General features: G+C 33.1%; 1 protein-coding gene across 3 annotated transcripts; it reads right to left on the reverse strand.

Moving 5' to 3' along the window:
- Nucleotides 1-5,771: 5,771 nt before the first annotated feature.
- LOC139843232 (transcriptional corepressor LEUNIG_HOMOLOG) lies at nt 5,772-13,700 on the reverse strand. Of its 3 annotated transcripts, none has more exons than XM_071833299.1 (20): nt 13,184-13,700; nt 12,975-13,057; nt 12,857-12,882; nt 12,569-12,642; nt 11,669-11,766; nt 11,314-11,423; nt 10,921-11,216; nt 10,766-10,841; nt 10,554-10,665; nt 10,080-10,129; nt 9,743-9,997; nt 8,943-9,023; nt 8,549-8,770; nt 7,924-8,053; nt 7,740-7,846; nt 7,176-7,325; nt 6,934-7,089; nt 6,606-6,725; nt 6,306-6,503; nt 5,772-6,197 (listed from the first exon to the last, which is right to left on the reverse strand). In XM_071833299.1, the coding sequence occupies exons 4-20, from the start codon at nt 12,598-12,600 to the stop codon at nt 6,054-6,056; spliced, it is 2,337 nt and encodes a 778-aa protein (XP_071689400.1). In that variant the 5' UTR covers nt 12,601-12,642; nt 12,857-12,882; nt 12,975-13,057; nt 13,184-13,700; the 3' UTR covers nt 5,772-6,053. The 3 variants fall into 3 exon arrangements, with proteins under 3 accessions (XP_071689400.1, XP_071689399.1, XP_071689401.1); XM_071833298.1 differs by having other exon boundaries at nt 12,857-12,896; XM_071833300.1 differs by having other exon boundaries at nt 12,857-12,896; nt 13,167-13,700.
- Between the last annotated feature and the right edge of the window lie 209 nt (nt 13,701-13,909).

The raw sequence follows: 13,909 nt of genomic DNA on the forward strand, positions 1-13,909 counted from the left end.
GATTCGCGCTTGTGTTATCGACTTCGGCAAAGGCTGGGATAGACATTTGCCTTTGGTTGAATTCTCTTACAATAATAGTTACCACTCAAGTATTAAGACTGCACCTTTTGAGGCCTTATACGGACGAAAATGTAGATCCCCACTATGCTGGGATGAATTAGAGGACAGATAGTTAACCGGTCCTGAAATCATAAACGAGACAACCGAAAAGATAGTTCAGATTAAGAAACGAATAGAAACTGCCCGCAGCCGACAGAAAAGCTATGCTAATAAAGGTCGGAAAGATTTGGAATTTCAAGTTGGTGACAAAGTCATGTTGAAAGTATCCCCTTGGAAAGGCGTCGTTCGTTTTGGTAAACGAAGCAAACTAAGTCCGCGTTTCGTTGGACCCTTCAAGATTACTGAAAGAATCGGACCCGTGGCTTATCGATTAGAATTACCAGCTGAACTTAGCAGCGTACACGACGTATTTCATGTCTCGAATCTTAAAAAGTGTCTCGCTGATGACACTCTCGTTATTCCTTTGGATGACATTCGCATTGATGATAAAATGCACTTCATAGAGGAACCCGTAGAAGTTATGGACCGATCTGCTAAACGCTTGAAACAAAGCACCATACCTATTGTTAAGATCCGTTGGAATTCACGACGTGGCCCCGAGTATACCTAGGAACGTGAAGACCAAATGAAACAGAAATATCCCCATCTCTTCTCAACCGCTGATGCATCCGAAAAGTCTACCTAAAACTTCGGGACGAAGTTTTTATTAACGGGGAGGTACTATAACAACCCTCACTTTTTGACTTCTAAAATTACTGAATTGACCCTAGGGTGTTCTGCCTGACTATATGTATTAATTATTTAAAGGTTGTTATATACAATTAAACATTGACCGAATAGAAATTTTTAGCCAACAACGTACGCTTAAATAAATTATATAATATTAATTTATATAATTTGACATAATTTAATTTATCTAAACTTTATATTACTTTTAATATAATAAATACAATTAAAAAAAATGTAATAACATTAGTAAACCTAATAAAAACTATAAGTAATAATCATAATTAAATTAAAATCATAATTTTTAATTAACATATATATAATACCGAAATAAATCATTATTATGTATTAAAACTGTAAAATAATTAAATTATTTAATATTTTACACAAAAATTCGTATTTATTAATTAAAAAAATTTTAAAAAAATTTCTTTTTATTTTAAAATTATAATGGACTAATACTTTTATTATTTTATTTTGTAGATGACTCATGACTAACATTTAATACTTTTAATTATTAAAATCCCATTAAGAATGAAAATATTTTTTTCTTTTAATTATTTTATTCTTTTTACCTAATTTTTTTCAAGTATAAATACCCCTCATTTCTTATTCAAACTCACACCAAAATTTCTCTCACTCTCTCTTTGAAGAATTACTACTAGTAAGTATTCTTTTCTTACTTTTTACTTTTTACTTTTTACTTTTTACTATTTACTTCGGTTTATTATTTTTTTATCGAAACATGTAAATAATGTTATAAATTATATGCAATTAAAATTAAAATAAATAACATGTTATAATTAGTAATATATGTTACTAAAAATTATAAAAGTATTTTTATGAATTAATATATAGGAATTATAATTAAAATCGAATTAATGAATATATATGTATATACGCACCTAACGTGAAGGCTATAATTAAAGATAGCGTGCAAAGACTATAAACATCACCGCTACTTGTGGCCTAGGGTGATCCTTGTTACCATTATGGGACGCTTGTGGATCTCGAATGCCAAGACTTAGATTCTGGTCAAGAGATCTTTGGCCGCTCGGTAACAATAGATCATTCGAGTGACTTGCATATTAGCAACGAAGTTTGGGCGAGATTGTACAACATCTTTGCTAAGAATTATAACCCGGACATTCTTAAACTAGAAGCTTACTATAAGTGGAAGCTTTCCATAAATAGTAGGTTTCCAAAAATAGAAACTTTTGAGAAATAGGAACTTTTCTCGAAAACTGTCAGTGTCAATATAGTTGCTATATTAATAAACATATTTTATGTCAAGTTAGACATTAACTAAACAAACGTTATACCTCTAGGTTGATATTCGGATCACTTACTTGCTTTACTTTCCTTTCTTGCGTGGAATACTTCAACAAGTATTTAAGGTGAATTTCATAGGCCCGTTTTTACATTTTTATGTTTTTACATTGGGGTGAGACACATGCTTTATTTTAAATGCTTTGACATGCTAGACACAAGTACAAACTTATTATGCGACCAACATGAGTATTTTATTATGTTCATTTGAAACATATAAATCTCTGCTTTGTAATATCATTAATTGCTAGATGAATTAAAGTGGCAAACGGAATTATTATAGATAGCGCTATTGGGAGTAACGTCCCGCACTGTTGACCTCAGGTCAATTGGTGGTATAATAATGATCTCGACAATTACATATGTATTGTTACGGGGTAAAATCGTTTAGTTTTGATATTATACGCTCATGGCATACTTTTGATATACTTGATATATCGACTTTATTTAAATCTTGTGGTCTAACAAACTTACTCAAAATTAAACCTATGTTATTCACTCAACCTCATGTTGACTTTTTAAGCATGTTTGTCTCAGGTAATTAGAAGCTGTTGATGTGCTGCTTTGATGATGATTGCTTGCTATGCTTGGAGTCTTCATGCATTACTTATCATTCCATTAAAAACATTTAATGCTTTGTTCATTCAATAAAATGTAATGACTATTTATCTTCCGCTGCAAAAACTCAATAAAAGTTATATAAAACATCTCATATAGAGTCATTCTCTTTATACAATTGCTTGATTTGATATAATTAGTCACAAAAACCCTCGTCCCTATTTGGGGGTGTGACAGGTTCCAAGGATAAAAATCCTCGAAAAGGAAAATCAGCTGATAATGAGGTAAAAGAATGTGTTCAAAAAGGAACCACAAATCAATACTCCTTCTACAGAGGATATTGATGATGAAAATACAGAAATTGCAATAAAATATGCAATATTATAGAACCGAAACGAAATGACAAATATTGATGAGAATTTTTCAAATAATGTTACAATGACATCATGAATAAAGATGATGATCTGGAACCAAAATCTGTCATTGAATGTCAATATAAGACATGACTAAGCTCAATGAAAATGAGCAATACGAGATGAATTAGAATCGCTCAATAAAGGAAAAGTTTTTGAATCAATCGTTATTCACTTTTAAAGATGTGAAACGAATGGGGTATAAATGAGTTTTTATCCAAAAAAAAAGAAATGAGAAAAATGAAGTTACATGGAAAGGCTAGACTTAAAAAACCAGGAATGGATTATGAGCGATATATACATGAAGGGTTTAAGGTATCAGAAGCATCTAATGCAAAACTCAAGGCAATGTATTCCATTAAATCACAAAGATTTTTATATGGGTTGATACAATGGTATAACTGATTAATTGATTACTTGATTACTTGATTACTTGATTTTAAAAGGGTATACAAATAATCTTATTTGCATATTTTTTATTAAGAAAAAAAAAATTCGGATATGTGATGGTAGTTATTTATGTCAATTATCTTAAATAAAGAAATCTATGAATCCATTCAACTTCTAAAGAAAGAGTTTGAAATGAAAAATCTTGGAAAAGCCAAGTATTACGTTGGTTTGCAAATTGAGCATATGTCTAATGACCTACTTGTATATCAAACAACTTATACCGAAAAGATTTTAAAACATTTTAATATGGACAAGACAAAATCATTAAGTACTCATATGGTTGTTAGATCACTAAATATTGACACAGATCAATTTTGTCCCCGTGAAGATCTTCTTGGATTAGAAGTTCCATATCTTAGTGAAATTGGGGCTCTTATATATTTTACAAATTGTACAAGAACTGACATTTATTTTGCAGTTAATTTGTTGGCAAGGTTCAGCTCACAGCCCCTACCAAAAGACACTGGAATGGAATCAAACACATATTTCGGTACCCTTGAGGAACTACTGATTTAAGATTATATTATTCTAACGATTCAAAACAAGATTTAGTTGGTTATGCATATGTAGGTTATTTATTTGATCCACATAAAGCTAAATCTCAAACTGGATATGTATTCCTAAATGGAGGCACCGCAATATCATGGCATTCTCAAAAATAAACACTTGTTGCAACATCATCAAATCATGCCGAAGTGATTGCATTACATGAAGCCACTCGGGAATGTTTTTGGTTGAGATCAATGACACAACTCATTACTGATTCTTGTGGACTAGAACGCGATAAAAGTCCAACAACTATCTATGAAGATAATGCAGCTTGCATAGCACAGATGAAAGAATGGTATATCAAAAGTGACCGAACAAAACACATACCTCCTAGATTCTTCTCATACACTCAAGATCTCATCAAGGACAACCAGATTGAAATGAGATATGTTCAATCCAACAAAAACTCTGCCGATCTTTTCACCAAAGCACTTCCAACTGCTATTTTCAGAACGCATGTCCACAATATTGGCATGAAGCATGTTCGAAAGATGTAACAGCTCAGCAATGTCTACTTGAGGGGGAGACAACTCTATACTGCACTCTTTTTCCCTTAGCTAAAGTTTTTTCCCACTGGGTTTTCTTTAGCAAGGTTTTTAACGAGACAGTACTAGTTGATATCTAATGAAAATAAATTGACATCCAATGGGGAGTGTTATAATACTAAAGTCAAAGAAGGTGGATGCCAATTTCCACATGAATTCAAATTTCATTACTATTTCACCTAACATATATCATTGAAGACACAGATGTATAGTAAAATTTTAGTATTATAAATATCAATCAGTTATAAGGATATTGTGTACACAATCATTCAATAATATTTCATATTTCCTTCTTTCTTCTCTATTATTACTCCGTAGTAGATTATAATTGAAATAAACCACTAAATGTAGTTATAAACTACTAAGTTACAACAAAACATTATTTTTAAAGGTTGTTTTTTATTTTATGTGGACCTCGCTTTAAGGAATCCTTGTTTACAACCCGTCAAATTTATTTGTATAAATTAATTTATTTCAAAGCTATATATTCAATTAATAATAATAGTGGCGGTGGTGGCGGCGGTGGGTGGTGGCGGCGGTGGCGGTGGCGGTGGGCGGCGGGCGGCGGCGGAGGGCGGCGGCGGTGGTGGGCGGCGGCAGCAGCCGCGGCAGCCGCCGCCGCAGCAGGAGTAGTAGTAATAATAATAATAATAATAATAATAATCATTGGATAATTTAATATTTTTGAATTTAAATTTAAATGTATAATTATTCAAGATCATATATATGAGCACTTAATATTACTAATTCATTACTAAATAGATTTTTGGGCCTCTTCGTTGAAATACCAATAGCAATTTTCTGACCTATATTGACCAAAACACACTGTTTAGTCTAAGATTTTATATACTGATGTGCTTTACATTTTAACCTTGCATTGGGGTGTTCTTGGGGTTATTTGTTGCAACGATTTGATGCAAGTTTATGTTAGGTCACATGCAAATTGTGATTTCAAGTCCAAAACACAAACTATACAAATAGCATTTTAAAGTTGCAAGGGTCTTATTGTAGAGTTAGTTAGAAATGTCATATCCTCTATTCAACGCACTTCATTTTCTGTCAAGAACGGCAAACAAATCGAGCATTCTGGCACTGGTTCGCTACAGAAACTGAAAGCTTGACGCATAGAATTAGAGATACATTATAAAGATCATTCGACCATATTGCCATTACGACATTATAATAAAACGACTCAAAACACCCAAACCGTATAAATTATTACACATTTGAGGACAGTTGCTATTGATATACATCCTACACAATGTTTTACTCCTAACTCAGCTTTGATCTATAGAGAGTTGAAAATCAATAGTAATAAACATAAAAGTCTGTTATATGAGGCTTAATAACTGCATAATGAGCATTTTGTAACAGCTTGAGTTGACGTGTATAGTGGTATGATCTGCCATTTAAATGGGCAGATTTATTTCCATAACTTAACAGAACTATCGTGACTTGCAGAGGCAACCATTCCAGTAACAGGCGACTGTGCTAAAGCGGCTATTATGGTGTCGTGAGCTTGAACTGTCATACGTTTGTTCTCAGTCATGTTCCACAGCTCCAATGACTGAAAAAAAAACATTTAGTTCGTGTTCATTGTTTGTCAAAATGTTCCAAATAAGTGTTAAACAAAGCATTGGTGAACAAGGGTCAGTTTTACTTGAAAATTACTCACCTGAGTTCCACCAATAACTAAAAGAGTAGAATAACTTGGATGGAAAACACAAGAATGGAACTGGTTTCCATTTGAAGTGAGCTCGTGAATGCATTCCCCAGAAGTTAACGACCACACTTTAACGGATTCTTCACTAACTGAAGCCAGATATTCACCGTTCAAGTCCCAGCACATGTAGTTCACTACTCCTGAATGTGCCTGAAAACCAAGTAATGTGTCAAAAGTGAATGTAAATATATCATAATGTATGACCAAAAACCTTGTTTAATGAAACTTGCTGTAATTATAACAAGCAGATACCTGAAAGGAATGTGTTTTCCTGTCAGTTTCAACGTCAAAGATTGAAACAATTTTATCAGATGCCGCTGCCAGTTGATGCCCAGTTACTGGCTGGAATCGCACTTGTGCACTGCCTCCTTGCTACATTCACCAATAACAACGCTTATTAGATGGATAATTATAGAATGAGTTAGGAGGTTTTATGCATTTAAGTACACTTTTATACTTTTAAACGCTACTTTTTTTTGTTGTGTTATAAACTCTATTTTAATTTTAATTTTTAAATGGTTCAAAATTGCCAAATACAGTACCCACGCAAAAGAGCAATAATATGGGATTCTAGACCAACCTTGGAGATGCGTGTGCATTTGAATGGACTGAGATTCCAATAACTGATTTCATTGTTACTATCACAGAAGCATAAAAGATCGTTCTTCTTGGGATGAAAATCGAGGGACATAACATGTCCCGTATGCGACGTGTGTGCGTGCAAACAATAGCTTGGCTGTAGGATAGCATTTAAAAGTGTAACGCATTTACATCATGATTCAATAAACATTACATAACACAAGTGCAAGAAAAGAAGCTTACATTAGCTGCATCCCATATACGCACAGACTTATCAAAGGATGCAGTTGCTAACTGAGTTGAATTTGGCCTAAACCGAACATCTGTAATTACATATTGATGTTCTTCAGGAGTGCTCTCAGTTTGTAAGGTATCCATGTTCCACAAAACTGCCTGCACAAACCAAGTATTAAACCTACTAGATCTTTAATTATCATGACAGATAGTCCTAAGTCGTGAATTAATAATTGATTAAACATGACACGTAGCCGGGCGGATATATCAACAAGCACGTGCAAACATAAGCTACTGACATTCAAATATTAATGGCAGTCGAGAACATTTAAGTACATCAAATAATCATCATTTAAATAACTTATAGATATAGATGAAAAATTTTAACAATGACCTAATATTTAAAAATGGGTTACAAACAATTAATAAAAAGTACTCCGTATCACTTTGAAATGTCACTTTTTGATTCAGTTTTAAGATTTAGTTTGACCCATTAGTTAGCATTAAAATACAGCCCAAATCAATCAATTTTCAGAAAAAAAACGTTTTGAATTTACCAATCCTAGTTCTTACCTTTTTGTCATGGCCTGCACTAGCTAGCAACTTCCCATCTGAAGAGAAGTGACAACAGGTAACCTTATCTCTTGTCCGTATACAGCCAAATTCCTGGAAAGAAAAACCTGCAGGGTACATCTTAATCATTACCAGGTCATAGATAATCTAATTTACTCCTGCTTTAAGTGTTACCATCAAATACCTTTGGAAGACCCTGTCTTTTGCTCAGTAACCGTCTGCTTTAATGTACTATAATCTCCTGCGTCTTGTTGTAGAAAAGATTCCACATTATCATCCAGGGTACCAATATCTCCAAAGTGATCAATGTCATCCTGCACTATGATAAAAAAGGTTGAGGATCATGTGAAAGGTTCGTAATCAAATTTTAGACCAGATCTACATATGCAGATTATTAATGGGTCAAAGTGGGTCATATTTGGTAGGGGTCAAGTAAGACTGACCCCATAACACCTTTTGTCCAAAAGAAATTCATATGAAAAAAAATTACGGATAAGTGATTCAGTATGCCTTACACATTAGAAATACACTGTGGCAACTTTCAGGTTGTTTTACCCATTTGGCCAGTTCCCTTTTTAGCTGATATATGTTGTTTTACCAATTTAACCAGGTAGTGATAAAATGTAACCCAGAATGACCAATTCGTAAGTAAACAGATTGAAAATGACACCTCTACTATGGATAATTAGAGTATAAAAAGGCATAATGATGGAATCTAGGTATCCAGCATGTGAATTATGTAACCAAATCTTAAAGCCGCAGAGAAACGAAATGCTTTGTATATAATAATCATCATGAAACAAGCTTACCAGCTGATTCGTTGATGAAGCAAGCCCACCCGTACCATCTGCACCGTACATCATCATGCTTTTTTGTACATTGTTCACATGCTGCAGACTGCTAGCTGTGTTAACCCCATCACCGGGTGTATGAGTTGATGCTGGAGAGCTTGGTGAGGGGCCCGCTGTATTCCCTGTACCTGTACTGTTAGCTGGTCCGGATGAAGAATGTTGTTTTCTTTTTCTATTGTTCTGCTAACAAATTTGGAAAAAGCAGACTAATTAACCGGAGTGACTTCGTTGTAAGAGATAAAATATAATCAAATGTTAATTCACCCTATTTTTATGGGTTTTACTAATTTAATTTCCTCTGAAAGGGATAAAAATAATTATTTAATTCTGCAAGGATCAACTGTAACTCCACCTGTTGCTGTTGCATCTGGAGTTGCTGTTGCTGCAATTGGTCTTGTTGCGAAGAAGATTGTTGCATCTGAGGCATCTTCATCTGTTAACTTAATGCATTAGAAATAGCCAAATAGGATACATAAAATCTTTATTAATGACAGATCATATGAACACTAGAGGTAGCGACCAGTAGGGTTGCGTAATGGGACAAAATGGGTAATATTTATGAGCCAGGTCACTTTGAACCCAATCACTCTTTTGACCAAAAAAAAAAAAAATAATAAATTATACATCTACACACACACACGTATATATAGGTGGCGTTAAATATGGCTATGAAAGATGTATACAATAAATACCTAATTCTCAGAATAAAGAAACTTATATGTTATATGCATGAAATGTTATATGCATGAAAACTATGTTTACGGTTCCTTTTTAGTGATTTTTGTTTTGCACATTTGACCCATAAGATGATCTGAATTGACCGGTTGATACATAAAGGTGTCACAAGTGTCACAACCAACACTACGGATGCATGACATGTAGAAAACAGATTGCCACTTGTAGAAATTCACAAGTATTGTCTTAATGAAAAGTATTAAAACATTCTTAACTGTAAACAGCTTACTAATTGCGAAAGAGAAACTAACTCAAAGGCAAAAAACACAGTGTTTAAACATAGCATAAACAGATAAAAAAATATGTGAAGATGGAAACAATTATAGAAAAAAATTAATGAATGCTTATTTATAAACTAAAAATTATTAAAACCTAGTCTGCAAAAAATTCATGGGTCCCAAGGAAAGAAATTTGAACCTTGGGTGAATTCATTTGGCCAGGGGAGTCTACAGATCCCTCGTTTCTTGTGGCTTGACCATCTTTCATAATTACATTATTACCCCTTTGTAATCCACCGACAAATCCATAATTTGGTGACGCACCAAGGTTGCCTTGTGCTTGGGCATGTGCCAACATCTGCTGTTGTTGAGATGCCAAATAGAACTGATTTGGGTTCTGCATACTGGATTTATGTACTTGCAGACCTAAACCGGGGCGTAGTTGGTCAATTCCCTGCTTGATATTCAAGCAACAAAGGTCAAATATGAAAATGAATACTGCCAAAAGTTTCTAGAAATAAATATAAAAAACTTACAGTTAGAGGCCAACCCTTCAAAGGTAGACCAGTAACACCCTGGTTCAATCCTGAAACAAATAAAAAAAAGTTAACTTTAACTTCAAATATCCCATATTAATAGCCCCCAAAAACATAGTAATATTTTTGGATGAGCCAGCCAAAGAAAAAACATTAATAGCCGGGAAATAGAATTAAAAAGAATAACACGTCACTGAAATGACCAGATATCAAAATATATTTGGATGACTATTTAGACCTTCCATTAATTTAGCAAGTTCAAACATGGGTTAACATTTAATCTGTACAGCTTCAGGTTTATAATAGACCCAACAAAGATGCTAGAAAATGCGGTTCAAGTATATTGAGTCCTTAAACACCGAAAAGGGTAGATGATACAAGGCAAACAGATAATGGGCCAATGTCGACATAAATCCGATCATACAATAAATTATTGCAAAATATAGTCTCATAATCTTATTGTGGAAAGACTACCTGTATTACCCAATCCGGACTTCGATTGCAAAATGGCCTGCCCATAAATTGATGAAGGATCTGTGGGCAAGGATTTCTGTGTGTGACCCATGTTAATCTCTTGTTTGATTTCCTAAGAGAAAAAAATCAAGATCCTAAGCATAAAATAAAGATAAAAACTACAGAAACTTGCAAGAAAATAACAAAATAACAATAACTCCATAAGAATATACCGTGTTCAACTGAGACCTTCCTTGAATTTGCTGCAAACTTGTCGTATTATTAGGAGAATTTCCTTGCACCAATTGTCTACATGAACAACAAAACCCAAAAAAACATGATGATTTAAACAAACCATGTATGACAGTAAGTAAGGATCTGATTGTACCCTTGATGATTAGTGGCTGACTTAAGAAGGGCCATCCTACTAGCATCAAGAAGAGATGGAGAGGTTTCTGAATCCATCGAATGAGACGGCTTCATGGGTTCCTCGTACATTTTCATACCCAACGTACTAGGTGAAGGTTTTCCCATTATTCCATCTGTGTTCATAGCACTAACGGGCCCACCAAGGGGAGGATGACTAGGATCCCTCCTTTGCAATTGAGCATTTCGTTGTTGTATGAGATGCATCTGCTGCATTTGAAGTTGTTGTTGATGTTCCTTTGCTTTCATTTGTTGTGTCTAGTATATAAACAAATCAAGAGCCAAAAAAGTAAATTAAGAACAATAAATGACACTTCATAAGTCATAACTAACAAACATAAATATAATAGAGAACCTCAATGTAAGCTACAGCTGGCTCAGAATGTTTCTCGTTAGTCCTTGCAATAAAAATGTCCCAAAAGACAGACCACCATTCAAAGAGAAACCCACCCGGAGCATCAATAGCTGCACATAAATCAGAAACTGAATAAATCACAACAATATAGTATGTGTGTTGCATAAGCATCTTGTATAGAGATGAATATGAACTCTATTCAAGATAGTGTTAATTCAGATTAGCCCCAAAAAATGTACACGCAAACCATTGCCAATAACTCCTCACCGGACTCACATTCCAGGATTTACAAACAAGGAATCATTATTTTAAAAGTTGATGCTTCTGTAATAATATGGGACTTGTGACAACATACCTACAGGATCAGTAGCAACCTTCCCTTCAGTCATAAAAGCTTTTGCAGAGGCGTGCAACTTTCGTTTCAACAAATAGTCATGGATATAAACATCCAGCCTAGCAGAAAATATGAATATAGAATTAGAAAAATCACCAAATATAGACCATTACTGAACATATATAACTAATAATTCAAATTTAGAGCTACCATTGATCATTTAGATGAACTAATGATGTTCGTAGTAAAAAATAAAAGCACAAGGTTATCCAACTCAGTTTCATTCGCCTTCTAGGAATTATTAAGTCATCCACAATCAGAAGTAGTAGTTACAAATTACAATTTGCAAATTTGATTATACATGTTTGTGCTTCCTTCGTCTAGAGAAAAAATAGAACTAACGCTTATTGAGTGTCTAACTTATTGAAAATTTTACTTTGTAGTCAGTGTAAAATTTTGAAAACCAAAATAAAGTATGTTTAGCATGAAAAAAATTAAGCGTAGCTGAATAATATAATATATATAATATTATTATTATTATTATTATCAATAATGACAATTCTAGCTCATAAACAAAGAGTATAATATTCCAAAAACGGAACTGAGCACAAAACCATAACCCAGGAATGATTATTACAGGTGATAGAACTTGAAGATATTTAAGCATTCAAGGACAATTATAATAGAAAACCTACTATTCTGCTAGACGGATGTAAAGCAATGTATAACCATGTACTACACATATAATGATAGTACTAAAACATGAGCACAGCCTTTAATGATATGAACAACTGAATTAGCTTTCAAAATCGAAACTCGTACAATACAAAACATAAATAAAATCACAAATAAAACTATAATTATAATTAATATTAATAAAAATAATACTAAAAAACACAAAAAATGATGAAGTGTGTATACATTTTATCAGCTTCCCAAGTACTCTGAGCCATGATTTGATTCCAATCAATTACAATAGTACTCTTCAATCAATTCTGCAATTTAGGAAAAAACCAAACGTAAAAAAACAGGAAAAAGATTATTCCATAAATTTTTTTAAAAATGTCAAAATTATAATATAAATATTAAAAAATTAAATATTAAAATTATATATAATATAATATTAATATATTAATATTAATATTAATATTAATATTAATATTAATATTAATATATAATATAATAATAAAAACAATAATTGTATCATACCAGAAGTTCACTACATTCAATCGAAACTGGTGATCAACACCTTGATACATAATCAAGACCAATTATTAGTTTAATTCAACAAAATACAAACTAAATAACGATCAGAAACTTCACTGACCGTACAATTTCCTTCAAAACCCAATTAAACTGTTTAAAACGAAATTTAACTCCAATCGTTGATCCAACTCCACGATTTAAAACCTAGATTGATGAATAACATTCAATATCAGCTAAATTCAAAAAACGAATTATTATTAGTAAATTTCAAACTAAAAAACTATCAATATCCCTAACTAACGATCGTAATTACTTGAAATAACAACTTACAAACGCATTTGAAGTGAAACTAACATCAATTTGTGTAAAATTAACCAAAACTGATAACAGAACCAGCCGATCAGTATCTAAATACACTATTCGACTACAAAACGTAACTTAATTTCACGAATAAATATCGGAATTCATCTTCTTCCGATCAACGTGAATTATTCTAAGAATAGAAGCTTCCACAGGATACAGATAAAAAAAGGAAAAAATGTACTGAAGAACATGAAAGTGTAGATGCCTGCCTTTGAGAGACGAAACCTTGAGTCGAGGTTCGGAAAGTGGAATTTAGGTTGGGGGAATTAACTAAAAAAGGTACGGGATTGGGTTCAAATTAGAAAAGCTAAAAATAGGTTTGGAGTCAGGTTCCGGAAAGTGGAATTTAGGTTCGGAGGGTTAAGTAAAAGAGGTTTGGAATTAGGTTGGGTACAGTATGGATGATGAGGTGGTGATGACGAAAGTTGTTGGATGGATGTTTAACGAGAGTGAGCTGTCATAATCAATTTAAAAGGACATTTAATTGATATTGCTCTGAATTTAAAGTAGCGTTGTGTTCCACTCCTCTGATAAATAAGGTTTTAATATTCCAGTTGACGTGAGTAATCTTTTTTTTTTTTTTTATTAAAGTAGATGAGGCCCATATGATTTACATCAAGTTTCATCCAAGGTCCCTAAACCTTTTTCATATAGGGAATGATTCGTACACCACCTATTTTTAGCCGTACACCA

Source organism: Rutidosis leptorrhynchoides, chromosome 4 (assembly GCF_046630445.1).
Source record: "Rutidosis leptorrhynchoides isolate AG116_Rl617_1_P2 chromosome 4, CSIRO_AGI_Rlap_v1, whole genome shotgun sequence".
Lineage (NCBI taxonomy): Eukaryota > Viridiplantae > Streptophyta > Magnoliopsida > Asterales > Asteraceae > Rutidosis > Rutidosis leptorrhynchoides.

Excerpts from the sequence above, each read along its gene's own strand:
- LOC139843232 (XM_071833299.1), bottom strand. The coding sequence starts at position 12,600 with ATGGCTCAGAGTACTTGGGAAGCTGATAAAAT. Across the intron at positions 11,217-11,313 it reads CAGCTGTAGCTTACATTGAG|ACACAACAAATGAAAGCAAA; the intron begins GTTCTCTATTAT and ends TTTATATACTAG. Across the intron at positions 8,054-8,548 it reads CTTCATCAACGAATCAGCTG|GATGACATTGATCACTTTGG; the intron begins GTAAGCTTGTTT and ends ATCATAGTGCAG.